This window comes from Mchenga conophoros, linkage group LG15 (assembly GCF_057382185.1).
Source record: "Mchenga conophoros isolate Kocher_MC1m ecotype Shallow Benthic linkage group LG15, M_conophoros_male_GT1.1, whole genome shotgun sequence".
Classification (NCBI taxonomy): Eukaryota; Metazoa; Chordata; class Actinopteri; order Cichliformes; family Cichlidae; genus Mchenga; species Mchenga conophoros.
This window is the reverse complement of record NC_140540.1, coordinates 10,049,681-10,063,432: the sequence shown is the minus strand read 5'-3', so window position 1 is coordinate 10,063,432 and position 13,752 is coordinate 10,049,681. Positions and strand designations below refer to the sequence as shown.

At 42.8% G+C, this 13,752-nt stretch overlaps 1 protein-coding gene across 7 annotated transcripts in view; it reads left to right on the top strand.

Annotated features, from left to right (window-relative positions):
* The window catches only part of ppp1r13bb (protein phosphatase 1, regulatory subunit 13Bb), a 28,621-nt gene that overhangs the window by 12,961 nt on the left and 1,908 nt on the right, over positions 1–13,752 (top strand). For 2 of the 7 annotated variants that reach the window (XM_085246857.1, XM_085246861.1), the window contains 12 exons: positions 2,226–2,327; positions 6,540–6,714; positions 7,088–7,287; positions 7,417–7,557; positions 7,901–8,093; positions 8,958–9,086; positions 10,930–11,063; positions 11,466–11,919; positions 12,241–13,025; positions 13,107–13,244; positions 13,336–13,469; positions 13,569–13,735. In XM_085246857.1, the coding sequence (XP_085102983.1) occupies positions 2,226–2,327; positions 6,540–6,714; positions 7,088–7,287; positions 7,417–7,557; positions 7,901–8,093; positions 8,958–9,086; positions 10,930–11,063; positions 11,466–11,919; positions 12,241–13,025; positions 13,107–13,244; positions 13,336–13,469; positions 13,569–13,735 (2,752 nt within the window). Of the gene's footprint in view, positions 1–2,225; positions 2,328–6,539; positions 6,715–7,087; positions 7,288–7,416; positions 7,582–7,900; positions 8,094–8,957; positions 9,087–10,929; positions 11,064–11,465; positions 11,920–12,240; positions 13,026–13,106; positions 13,245–13,335; positions 13,470–13,568; positions 13,736–13,752 lie in introns of all 7 variants that reach the window. The other 5 variants (XM_085246856.1, XM_085246860.1, XM_085246859.1 and 2 more) reach the window with 3 other exon arrangements.

The window sequence follows — 13,752 nt, the reverse complement described above, 5'->3', positions numbered from 1 at the left end:
AAATCCAAAACTCTGTAGGGAAAAGCCAGCCTGCCTTTATTCTGTGAGCTCTTGAAGAACACATGGGTGCCGAAATTTCAACTTCATGAAAACTCTTCTTGGAGGTGAAACCTTTTTTCTTTTCTTTTTTTTTACCTCTCATTTAAATTTCTGTTCAGGCTCTCCGTCAGTAGTCGACAGTTTGCTGCATGGATCTGTGTCTCGGGTTTGGCTGCAGTAGCGTTTGGTTGTGCAGGGCTCTCTTCCACTTATCTTTTACAGCTGTAACACTTGGTTGAATAGCGAGCTATGATTTGTTACTTTTATATTTAAAAAAAAAAAAAACTTTGCTCTTTTGCATCTTATGTGACGGCGATTGTTTGAGAGTGACAAACACTGACAACAAACATGAGCAATAAGAAAACAACACAAACACACAAGTGAATTGCAGACTTCAGCTCATTCGATTGTGCTATGCATGTAAAATGTAATGGAAAGACACAGGCTATCAGTCATTAAAAATGATCAATAGTACCGGCTTGTGTCGCCGCTCATTACAAAGCTTTGGGCTGACAGCTGACTCGAAGTTTCAAGAAGGTTTTCAGCTCTGAGCTTACAGACTTGTGGTGGTAGTAAACAGAAGTCTGAGTTACTAAACAGAGGGCAAAGTTGTATGTATTTATTTATTTGTTAAGGAATTTGATTATTAACTATTGGACACTAAGTTAGAGCAGTTTCAAATTTATAAACATACACATCTAAAGGAAAGTAAACGACTGAGATCTACAATTTTGCCTCCGGCTGAAAAGAGTAGGGCAAACACAGTTAATTGATGTTCTTCATTCATATTCATCTTAAATATAAATTTAACATTTCCAAATTTGCCACTGCTAAACTGAACTTGTGCTTTGTGGGAATTAAAATGATAAAAATGATTTTTAAAAAAAGATGGGTAAACATATTGGGGGATGCGAGGGGTACGTGAGGCATTGTGGTCTCTAATCTTTTCGTTTTTTTGGCGCATTGTAAGGATCTGCAATGACGCTGATTGGATTTCAATTTTTCCCCTTAGAGCTTCAGTTTCGTACACTTCATTTTCTTTTAAACTTTTTAATGCAATGAAGTAGCAAAGAATGAAGTTGTTTGTTTGTCTGCCAAACAATTCATTGTGCAGTGATGCCACAGTGACGTCAGTTACCGAGCTCTGTTTAACGATGAACATGATCAGTGTATTAATATAACAGCAAAATAAGAGCTTGTGCACATTTACAGTCCACCTAGTCATCAAAGAGTAAAGCTCTCCAGTGTTACTGGCCATCAACAACAGGTTATTTTATGTATGGAAACACAGCTTCCTCTAGCTAAACCTCTGGAACTCTTTGTTCTGGACAACCAGAGCTAAATGTAATAAACTGATTCATGTTTTTGTTTTGCTGTAACAAAACCGACTTCTGGTAATTTTGTGTGCTTGAGTAACGTGGCAGCCTCGTGTCTGGTCACAGCTCCACTCTTTTACTCCAGTAATGCCTTCATACGATACGAAGCTTATGCTGTGTGTATAAACACCAAATGACATGTTGCCCCTCAGAGGCTCGGGCCTACTGCCCACTAACTGATTCTCCATCATAATTAAGGTCCCATAATGATGCTGTTTTGGAGAAAGAGTAGCCAGCTCTCAGTACTGTGCAGTCTACTGCAGTTTTACCCTCTGGCTACTGAATCCAGACATCTTTTAAAATCATTTCTGCAAATGGCTTTTTTTTCTCTCTTTCTCTTCGTAACCTATTTCTCTGTGCTTAGTTTTTCAGCTTCTTTTTCTTATATAATATTTTTGGCTTATGTAATGTTGCAGGCCCGTATTATTCTGCATTTATTGACTTGAACTTTGTGTTATCATAGCAGAGTGCTATCAAACATTTACCTGAATATTGGTGTAAAAAAGCACAAAGGTATTTCTTAGAGATGTTGAACAACTCTGCTGTTAAATGTTAATGTTTTGGCTGAGAGTCGAGAATAATGTAATGTAATTTTGAGTCTGAATCAGTCACCTTTTAGTACAGGAATTATAAGTCATATTTTTCTTGTCAAATTAGCCTTTTTTCCTGATTTAAAATATTGTCATATGTGAGTTTTTATAAGGGAAAACCTTCATTAAACTCATTATTAATCATCAGTCTCAGTGGTTCAACATCAAGAGTAGTTGGGAAGATTTCAGTGTATTGACCAGTTCCTGTGTTGGTGTGTAGGTGGGCAGCCAGCGTGTGGAGCTCACGCTGTCGGAGCTGCAGGAGATGGCCACACGGCAGCAGCAGCAAATCGAGGCTCAGCAGCAGATGCTCGTTGCAAAGGTATCAGCAGCTTCATTCTCTTACCACGAATCCTTCCTCCAAATACAGTCATGGTCTTTTATGCAAAGTTTGTTTTATGCTAACAAAATGTGTTAATTGGAAGCACAAGTGAGTCCATGTTTCTCGTCTTTTTGCAGTTCATATTATGTTTGTGTTTCGGTAAAGTCAGTAAATGTTCTTATGCTGGGATGTGTTACTGAAAAATTGTTGCAGTAACTTAACTGAGTAACATAGCAGACCTGACAAATCATAGCCTTGGCCAGGGTTTGGCCTGATGGTGTGTCATTTAGTCCGATGCCACAGACGCAGCCTGGGCATTAGTTCAATCAAGTTCAGGACACAAAGCAGCCTTGGACCGCTCTGTCGGAGAGAAAGTGGAATGTTGTTGCACTCGTCTCATCCAAAGAGTCTGTCGTGACCTGAAATGGGGGCAAACCATTATGTAACGAATGAGATTGGATGCAGTGTGAGTCACGGTGCCAGGATTGTCCAGTCGGTCAGAAATGATACTCAAGTCTTTGCAGGAATTAGCGCTATTCACTAACCAGCTGCAGCTCCACATCATCAGGATTTTATCTGGAGTTGTGAAAAGCATCCTTGTGAATAATTATCAATAAAGACCTGCTTGACTTTCAGACAAGCAGGTCAAGTGCTTAGCTGAAAGTCCGTAGGGTGGAGTCAAGTTATTAGCTAATGCAAGAAAGCTTGGATAGTAAGCTGTAACCATACATTATATGGGTGCATCACACAGAGGCAGCTAGCTAGGCCTGTAATTAACCACAATGCGAGCCATATAATGTTGTGACATTGTCATTAAAAAGATACCAGTATAACAAACACAAGTTAAGAGGCCCATGTCAGTACCCGTTTGTGAGGTGTTGGTAATTTGGCATTTATTTTATAGTCCAGCTATTTGACAAATTACAGTACTGTGCAAGTCTCAAGTTGCCCATTATTTCTTAATATTTATAATTAGAAAGTGGTCTTGCACATTAGTGTTCTAGGCTTTCTGAAGGGCTTTCAATGTTTTGTCCATTCCTGTACCTGACCATTTTCACAATGTTTGTTTTGTTTGAACCACTTAACACCAACTTGTGAATCATTTAAACATAAAAAGCCACCTACAGTGGGGCAAAAAAGTATTTAGTCAGCCACCGATTGTGCAAGTTCCCCCACTTAAAATGATGACAGAGGTCAGTAATTTGCACCAGAGGTACACTTCAACTGTGAGAGACAGAATGTGAAAAAAAAAAAATCCATGAATCCACATGGTAGGATTTGTAAAGAATTTATTCGTAAATTAGGGTGGAAAATAAGTAAGTATAAATCTCTGGCTCTCACAGACCTGTAACGTCTTCTGTAAGAAGCTTTTCTGTCCCCCACTCGTTACCTGTATGAATGGCACCTGTTTGAACTCATCATCTGTATAAAAGACACCTGTCCACAGCCTCAAACAGTCAGACTCCAAACTCCGCCATGGCCAAGACCAAAGAGCTTTCGAAGGACACCAGGAAAAGTATTGTAGACCTGCACCAGACTGGGAAGAGTGAATCTACAATAGGCAAGCAGCTTGGTGTGAAAAAATCAACTGTGGGAGCAATCATCAGAAAATGGAAGACATACAAGACCACTGATAATCTCCCTCGATCTGGGGCTCCACGCAAGATCTCATCCCGTGGGGTCAAAATGATCATGAGAACGGTGAGCAAAGATCCCAGAACCACACGGGGGGACCTGGTGAATGACCTGCAGAGAGCTGGGACCAAAGTAACAAAGGTCACCATCAGTAACACACTACAACGGCAGGGAATCAAATCCCGCAGTGCCAGACGTGTTCCGCTGCTGAAGCCAGTGCATGTCCAGGCCCGTCTGAAGTTTGCCAGAGAGCACATGGATGATACAGCAGAGGATTGGGAGAATGTCATGTGGTCAGATGAAACCAAAGTAGAACTTTTTGGTATAAACTCAACTCGTCGTGTTTGGAGGAAGAAGAATACTGAGTTGCATCCCAAGAACACCATACCTACTGTGAAGCATGGGGGTGGAAACATCATGCTATGGGGCTGTTTTTCTGCCAAGGGGACAGGACGACTGATCCGTGTTAAGGACAGAATGAATGGGGCCATGTATCGTGAGATTTTGAGCCAAAACCTCCTTCCGTCAGTGAGAACTTTGAAGATGAAACGAGGCTGGGTCTTCCAACATGACAATGATCCAAAACACATCGCCCGGGCAACAAAGGAGTGGCTCCGTAAGAAGCATTTGAAAGTCCTGGAGTGGCCTAGCCAGTCTCCAGACCTCAACCCCATAGAAAATCTGTGGCGGGAGTTGAAAGTCCGTGTTGCTCGGCGACAGCCCCAAAACATCACTGCTCTCGAGAAGATCTGCATGGAGGAATGGGCCAAAATACCAGCTACTGTGTGTGCAAACCTGGTAAAGACCTATAGTAAACGTTTGACCTCTGTTATTGCCAACAAAGGTTATGTTACAAAGTATTGAGTTGTATTTTTGTTATTGACCAAATACTTATTTTCCGCCCTGATTTACGAATAAATTCTTTACAAATCCTACCATGTGGATTCATGGATTTTTTTTTTTTTTTTTCACATTCTGTCTCTCACAGTTGAAGTGTACCTCTGGTGCAAATTACTGACCTCTGTCATCATTTTAGGTGGGGGAACTTGCACAATCGGTGGCTGACTAAATACTTTTTTGCCCCACTGTAATTCAAGGGATGAGCCAGGGCTGACAACTTAGGAAAGAACCAATTTTAAATTGTATCTTTAGGCACTCGGTTACTAACAGCCTACAAAAACAAATTTGCTCCAGTTTCTTTAGGTAAATCCATCAAAAATGCCAAATATTACACAATTTGACATGATAAAAAAGCACTTTTGCAGAAACATGATTCCCAAAGAACTATTAGAAGAAAATTTTATATATCCTGTTCAGTGTCCAGTGTGCTTTCTTTGAAGAAACTGGACAAGTGGAGGACAAAGGAAGTGGCAGGCCTAAAACATGATCTACATGCAGATGAACAGTACTGCATCAAGTCATGCTTGATGAGGAAAAGAATCCAGCAAAGACCTGGCACAAGACCCGAGAAATGCAACTGGATCCTCGGTTTATCAATCATGATTCACTGAAGCCTAATCAGAAATGGTCTTAGTTCACAGTGCTTTCAGTCCATAGTGCTGTGCTTGGTGGCCTTCAAGAAGCCACTGTTAAGGAAGGAAAAGAGAAATTGCCAAATTACAAAAAAAAAAACAGGACTGAAAGTGAGAGGCAACGGTCTTATGGAATGATGAATCCAAATTTTAATTTGTCATTATTTCATTTAATTTTCCATGGATTGGTCTCCCAGGACCTCAACATTATTGAAGCAGTGTGGGACAGAACAGAACAAAAGGCAGCCAACATCCAACGAAGAGATTCTAATGTTCCTCAACAAGCCTGGAGAACTATTTCTAAGGATTATTTAAAAGAAAATTGGCTAATCAATGCCAAGTATCTGCGTCTGTGCATCTATGCTAATGAACAAAGCACTATAGAGTCACTTTATACTCCAAAAGCAGTGTGCTTCTAAATATGCTGCTAAAAATCAAGGCTTTGGAAAAGGACCTCACAAACCAATGGTGGCTACCCTCCTACTGTCTATTATCAGGATTTCTCCTTCAATGGAGGAGGAGGAGCTGAACGTCGCACAAACAGCCTACCTTGTCACTCTGTGACTTTTCATTGCACTAACTCACTCTGACCACCGTGCTTGTGGTATGCTGATCAGTCATGCAAAATAAAGCCCGCTGTAGACTCACTGATAGAAAGACTATTTATTGCCTTTGTTGTGGTGTCTGAAAAGTAGGCCCACTTGAAGCCCTGCAGTCATTTGGAAACCTGGCCCTGTCATTTCCTATTTTAGGACTTTAACTGGAGCAATTCTCAGTTGGGCGGAGATGAAGTCATCTGACCCTTTCTTCAGCCTTCAGACCGTCTTGACACGGCACAGAAATTCACTTAATGTACTCAGTAGAACGATTTAGCCTAGTTTTAGATTTCCTTTAAGCTTTGGGTGGTGCCCTGCTGATTTTTTTGATTCGTGTGTTGGGATTTTATGTTTTAACCTATAAAGATATACAAATTGTACAGTTTAAAACCACCATTTTATGAAGGTTTCCCCTGTGACTCAATCACTCTTTGCTTTGCTTTCCAAAGGAGCAACGTCTGCGTTACCTGAAGCAGCAGGAGCGACGTCAGCAGCAAAGCGTTTCAGAGAGCGAGAAGCTGCAGAGGCTGAAGGAACGTGTAGAGAGCCAGGAGGCCAAGCTCAAGAAGATTCGCGCAATGAGAGGCCAGGTGGACTACAGCAAGGTCATCAATGGCAACCTGTGTACGTATACTTAAAATATGTGCATAACTTTACCACCACTCTTTAGAGACGATTATATTTGAGTATCAGATAGATAACTGTTTCACAGAAAGGTTGTCTGCGCTCGGCTCGAGCTATTTCACAGTCTATCAGACACTGAAAGAAGATTTATATCTCATATCAGTGCATACTTTATATTCAGAACTCTTGACTTTGGACGAATAAGAGTTCTGAAACGTCTTGGTCTTGAGGATCTTTTCGTTTCTTTAATAAAAGAATAGCATTTGATTTTTGATGAATGGTTTGGAGTATTTTTTCCCCCCAAAACAAAGAAGCTGTCTGTTGGTGCTGATCCAGATCCTTTTCCTTTTTTTCCCCCCCCTCCTAAATGCAGCGGCTGAGATCGAGCAGGTTAGCAGCCTGTTCCAGGAGAAGCAGGCGGAGTTGCAGGCAGCTGTGTTGAGGGTGGAGCAGCTTAGCCTGCAGCTAGAGGACCTGCGGAGAGGAAAGCTGAATGGCATACAGGCGTCCCTGGGTGGCCAAGTAACCGGTGCTGCAGCGCTGGAGCTCCGCAAACTGTACCAGGAGCTTCAGGTAATGCAGAGTTAAAATTAGTGCATCATGTCGTGCATACTCTTACAAGGTCCGCTACGTTTACAGTGATAGCAGATTATCTTGGTCCAGTCTTTCTATGCATTTGTTTATGTCTTCACTCATCATCAGATTCGAAACAAGTTGAATCAGGAGCAAAACAGCAAGCTGCAGCAACAGAAGGAGCTTCTGAACAAGCGCAATATGGAAGTGACGCTTATGGACAAGCGCATCAGTGAGCTGAGGGAGCGTCTCTACAAGAAAAAAGCTGAGGCACGTCAAAAAGAGAACCTCCCTGTAAGACTAGGAGCCCTTAACATCTCCTGTTTACATATTTTTGGGGGCGGGAAAGTTCTGAAAGTTTTATTGTTTTGTTTTTTTCCCCTCTATCTCTCTGTAAGACATCAGCTTATACACTGCAGGGTTTTTTGTTTTTTTTTATTTAAAATGAAACATTTAAATGCTGTTTTTAAAGTTTTTATAGATACTCAAAGAAACGTTTTCATTTGTCTTCTTAGAGGAGCTGTAAAGCCCTTGGAGTAGTGAAAGTTTTATACAGTTTTCGCTTTTCAGCTGTTTTGACATCTCAAACATTTCTCATTCTCTGTTATTATAGCTGAATAGAGCCAATGGGCCTCCGTCTCCCCAGCCAGCTCCCGGCACTCTGGGTCGTGTTGCTGCTGTCGGGCCATATATCCAGGTTCCAGTACCGGCTCGACAGGAAGGCGGCTACACCATACCACCAGATCCACTGAAGCCACAGACTCTGGGTGTTAATAACCAAGCTAACCATGGCCGCACTAAATCAGGTTTGTTTAAACCCAAACATTTTACACATGGAGATTTTCTATTTTTTAAATTTTTTATTTTACAAAATGCAGAAATGTTTAAAAAACACTGACAAGTTTAGTACATGTAGTCTGAGAGTGCAGGTCCTATAGAACAGCGGTCCCCAACCCCTGGAGTGTGGACCGGTACTGGTCCATGAGACATTTGGTACTGGGCCTCGAGAGTTGAGGCTCGGGTGTGAAGTTAATGCTTTTCAGGGTTTTTATTGGTTTTTAGCATTATTTTTTTTTTAATCGTTTTTATTGTCAACTTAGTTTCCCTGGGTTTTTTCCCATGTGTTATGAATAAATCTTCTCTTTTGGTACCGGTACTGGTTTTATTTTGTTGTATTTATCCACGACACCTTAAGAGCCGGGCCGTGAAAATATTGTCGGGCATAAACCGGTCCGTGGCACAGAAAAGGTTGGGGACCGCTGTTGTAGAGCCAGCTGGTCAACGAAGCCATGAATGTCTGAAAGTGAGATCACTGATTTCAGACTTTGGACAGTATCAGAAACCTCCAATCATCCAGGGTTCTGTTCAGATAGATCATAAATCCAGCATTTCCAGCTACACACTTTCTGCATGCTGCTGAAGTTCCTTCCTCTGCCTGAACTGATTCCTTCCTACCTGACATCTCAGTTGATTCTCCACCTGGGCTTGATTTCTGTGATTGCTTTTCTTTCCTCCCTTCCTCTCTAACCTCACTCTTCTCCTGTGTTGTGTAACCTGTATTTCCCTTCCTTGTCTCTCCGTCTCTCTTTCATGTCTATCCTGTCTTGTCTTTGTGATGTCTGTCTCACTGGGTGTGGGGGTTGGGTGGGGGATGACTCTTCTTGGGGCAGACGGTGTGCGAAAGCCTCCCGGCCCTTGGAAAGTGTCTGATTTAGACATCGTTGTGGACCCGGTTCCCCCGTCCCTTCCAGAATCACACCCGGGCCCTGGAGCCTCCACTGGCTCTGACGGCACGTCCCGTGAGTGCACAGCGCTGCATAAGCAAAAGGATGGCACCTGCAGAACCTTGTCTTGATTGTAGCACAGGATCCACAGCATGCCCCAGATTTCATTTTTTCTCCCTCCATATTACAACAATGTAATCCATCATACAATTTTTATTCCATCTAATCGAGTTTCTTATTGCGTGGACTAATTGAGTATTTAAGAACTCTCCCCAGTAACACCATGAGCCACCCACACTCTAATCACTCACTGCTGTGATGGGTAAATTGCTACAACTGTCTCAGGCTGAATCCATAAATCACTGACTGGTCATTAAGATTCCTCTGTGGATTTGGCCAGTGACTTGAAAGTACTGGGGTGCTGTTTAAAAGCATAAGCTGCACGAAGTTGGTGTTGTTGATTGTAGCTGATATCATGCCTCACATGACTGATGGCAAAGCGCTGCTGGTCCTGTGTGTTCTCGTACACTTCTGAGAAGGTTCGCTGAGTTGAGTGCTTCGTCAGTTTAACATGTAAAGCAGTCCATAACATCGTGGCTTTGTTCTAACTTCACCTCATTCCCAGGCCTGCGGCCACCTTAACCTTCGCACCAAACTCTAACAGCTAAGCTGTGAGAATCACTTTTAGCTGTCAAACGCTTTACATGCACGAGGAATTTAACTTGTGCATGTTAAAATATCATAGGATTCACTCTTTAAGTGTCACGCCTGATAATCTGAGAAGAACCAGACCCAGATTTTCCCTTTTAGACTCTGGATAGTGTTGCCTTATTGTAACTGTTTAGACTTTTCTTTCATTGTAAAACATTTTGGTTTTTTATAGCAGGAAAAGCACAGCTGTGATTTATAACATTACAAGTAGTGCATTTGTTTTAGGTGTGCCAGTTCAATGGCTTTATCGTTATGCATGTTTACACACTCGTGGATTACAATCACAGCTGATGGAATGATTTTTGACAAAGTTTCTTCTACCTGTTCTTTCCTACTATAACAAGTCAAAATCTCTGGTCTACTAATATATGATAGCACTTATGTACATCTTTAACACATCACTCACCAGCATTATTGCTGTGTGACAGATTGTGACGGTTATTATAATTTGTGTGCGCAGCACTTATTTCTGTTGTTTTTTGTCATCTTTTTCTTTCCTTTCACGCTGTCCTTTCTGTTTGAAATTACTATTTTTTAATTGTTTTTATTTTTAATTTTGCATATTTTCTTTTTAGTTTCACATTTTCTGCAGTTATTATTATCTGTTATTAGCCAGATTATCTTAACTTTCATTGTAGTTACCAATAATAGTTACTAAGTTAAACACTACGTGACTAAAATCAGCAACATACTAATATGCATAAATTCCTTCCTCTACCTAACGTGAAGGCTCGGGATTTTGATCCTATTGATCAGCGGCGCCTCTTGAAACATTTAATTTGATGCAGTTTGTACTTTTAAAAGAAATAAAGAAAATCTCCCTTCTGATGTGTGAGAGTGGGGGAGCTCATGGGAAAGATCTTCTCCTTGGATCGATGTCTATTTGTTATCAGTGATGGACATAAATGTAACATAAAGCGAGCTCTTGGTTTCTTTATTGTGTCTGGTTAATAGGATGGGCATCTAAAAAAAAAAAATCCTGACCTCCAGTTGATACCGGTCAAAACAGTATAGTTGTTTTATGTGTTTACAACATTATATTTACTAGTGGTCTGGAAATGTCATCACTAATATTCCACACAGTGCACTTAGTCATAAGAAAAAGCTGCCGTTTAAGACTAGTGCTGATGGACATGCTTTTTCAAGTCACTTGTGTGATCTTTTCTTTCTTTTGCTCTCCACTAACTGTGTCCTGTTTATGCCATAGCTAATGAAACTGGTTGGCCTACTCTAGGCAAGCCCAGTGCAACTCTAAAACCTCCTGAGAGAAGAGACTCAGGGACTGATACCCAGGGCAAAAGTGCTCCCTCAGGCTCCCCCGGTGCTCCAAGTGCAGAAAAGGTACGTCCTCCTAAACTCCTTTCATTGAAAGCAAATGGAACCGAAAATGGAGAGCATTTGTCTTTAAAATAAAAAAACATTTTTTGAAACATGTTAGCTTCAGTTATAAGGCACAACCTTCACTTTGAAAGTGAATGCTCTCTGCTTTTCATCTGCATTGCACTTTACTGAGTTTCTATACAGCTTGGAGAGCAAAATGGCTAATTTTTGAGACAGGTCGGCATGTTTCATGCAAATTATGGGTAACCACGGCAACCTCCTAGGCCTGTATGATACCAGTTGCACATATGGTAAATTGGCTGCTGAAGATGGATTTTTATTCAGTGGGAAGGAGTGAATCTTTCAATTTTTTCTGCATATAACAGCTGTTTTAATGATAAATGCCTGTATGCTTCTTCACAGGTGCTAGACTCCAAAATGGCTGTGTCCTCCCCAGCCATCAACAAGCCGCAGCCACCACCATACGGATCCCACCTCACCTCCGCAAACTCAGCCAGCTCCTTGGAGCGCCGTAAAGATGCACCTCCCCCACCTCGCCCACTCCCAAACCCACCAGCTCCCGCTTGGCCCCGTGTGCCCCCCGCCACAGGCTCGTCCTCCCAGCAGATCCAGCAGCGTATTTCAGTGCCACCAAGCCCCACCTTCCAGCCTAATGCACCGCTCTTTCCTTCTGGAATGAGTGAACGACTGGATCCTCCACCAGCTGTGGCAGTGCGTCCCTTCATCCCAGACAGAGGATCACGGCCTCAGTCTCCCCGAAAGGGCCCACCTACCGTGAACTCTAGCTCCATCTATCACATGTACCTCCAGCAGTTGGCGCCAAAGAGCCAGCCACTAAAGCCTGCTATTAAAGCAGGTAAGAACTGAGATTTTGGGACAGTTTTCTATGAATCTTTTGCCCAGAAATTGAGAATATTTAGTTAGTTGCAGTCTGAAATGTGATGATATACTTATATCATATAAATCAAATTCTTTTAAGTTTTCAAGTGTGAAAAAATAAAAGGAATTTTAGGGGCGATGCAAGCTTTGAGGACATATGATAGACAATTTTAACTTTGGCATTTCAGACTGCCAACTCTTGTTTATTATAAGCAAAATGAAAAAGTGAATTAATAATGAAAGTAATGATGGCATCAATGCCCTCAACTTTAACTCTACCATGTCTGCTCTCTCTTAGTATACGGGAAGCCTGTTCTCCCCTCCAGCTCGACGCCTCCCTCGCCTCTGTCTTTTGGTCAGTCAGGAGGGGCCTTCCCATTGCTCCAAGGCCAACCCAGTGGTGAGGACACATTAGACGGAGAATATGACGATCATGAGAGCTTCCAGCACCTCGAGCCGTCAGCACCTCCTCCCAGTGTGGAGAACATACCACGGCCACTCAGCCCAACCAAGCTGACGCCAATGGTACATTCCCCGCTGCGCTACCAAAGCGACGCTGACCTCGAAGTGCTCCGTAAAAAGCTGGCCAACGCTCCAAGACCACTGAAGAAGCGCAGCTCCATCACAGAACCAGAGGGTCCCAGCGGACCCAACATCCAGAAACTGCTCTACCAGAGATTCAACACTCTTGCAGGAGGCATAGAGGGAAATGGAGTTGGTGGATCTGGAGGTGGGAGTGGTGCAGGTAATGGAACACCATTTTATCAACCAAGTAATCCTCCTGGATACCTAGGAGGTGACCCTCTGGCTGATACAGACAATGGGAATCTCCTCTCAGAAACTCCGCTAGCGCCAACACCAGGCGAAGAGGAGCCGGGCTCTGACGCTCCCCCTGCCACTACTGATGCTAATGACAATGAGCCAGTGGCCTCACCAAAAGGAGGGCACATGGATCCTGCTGAAGCCGAGGGATCAGAAGACAACAGCAACAACAACGTGGGAGGCTCAGAAGCGGCGCTGCCCAGCCCTGTGCCGGAGGTCACCACTCCAGAGGAGAGTGGCACAGGGGTCTCACAACCACTGGTGAGAGACACACATACACAGACTTTTATTCAAAGAAATAAAAGTGCTTCAAAGGCTCATCCCTCCTCTCTATTATTACAGGAGAAGCGAACAAACCTAAAAAAACCAAACTCTGACCGCATTGGTCATGGCTTCAGAGTGAAGTTTAACCCTCTGGCTCTCCTGCTGGACGCCTCGTTGGAGGGAGAATTTGACCTGGTCCAGAGGATCATCTATGAGGTGTGTTCTGATTCTATTTATAGACTTTGTTTTATATGTGAATGTAGTTTAAGCACTCATCTTTTTTTGTTCCGGTCCTTCCTTTTTCCAGGTGGAAAATCCCAGCACTGCCAATGACGAAGGCATCACACCCCTGCACAACGCAGTGTGCGCGGGACATCACCACATAGTCAAGTTCCTGCTGGATTTTGGAGTGAACGTCAATGCTGCTGACAGTGATGGATGGTGAGTCCTCATACGCAGGAAAACTGGATGATGACGCAAAATGCAAAGGTTTACGTGACCTGTTGTATCCATATTTCGTGTTTGTGTGTGCTTCAACAGGACTCCTCTTCACTGTGCAGCTTCCTGCAACAGTGTTCATCTCTGTAAGTTGTTGGTCGAGTCAGGGGCCGCCATCTTTGCTAGCACCATTAGCGATGTGGAGACTGCTGCGGATAAATGCGAGGAAATGGAAGAGGGCTACCTCCAGTGTTCCCAGTTTCTATACGGTGAGAAACATCACACC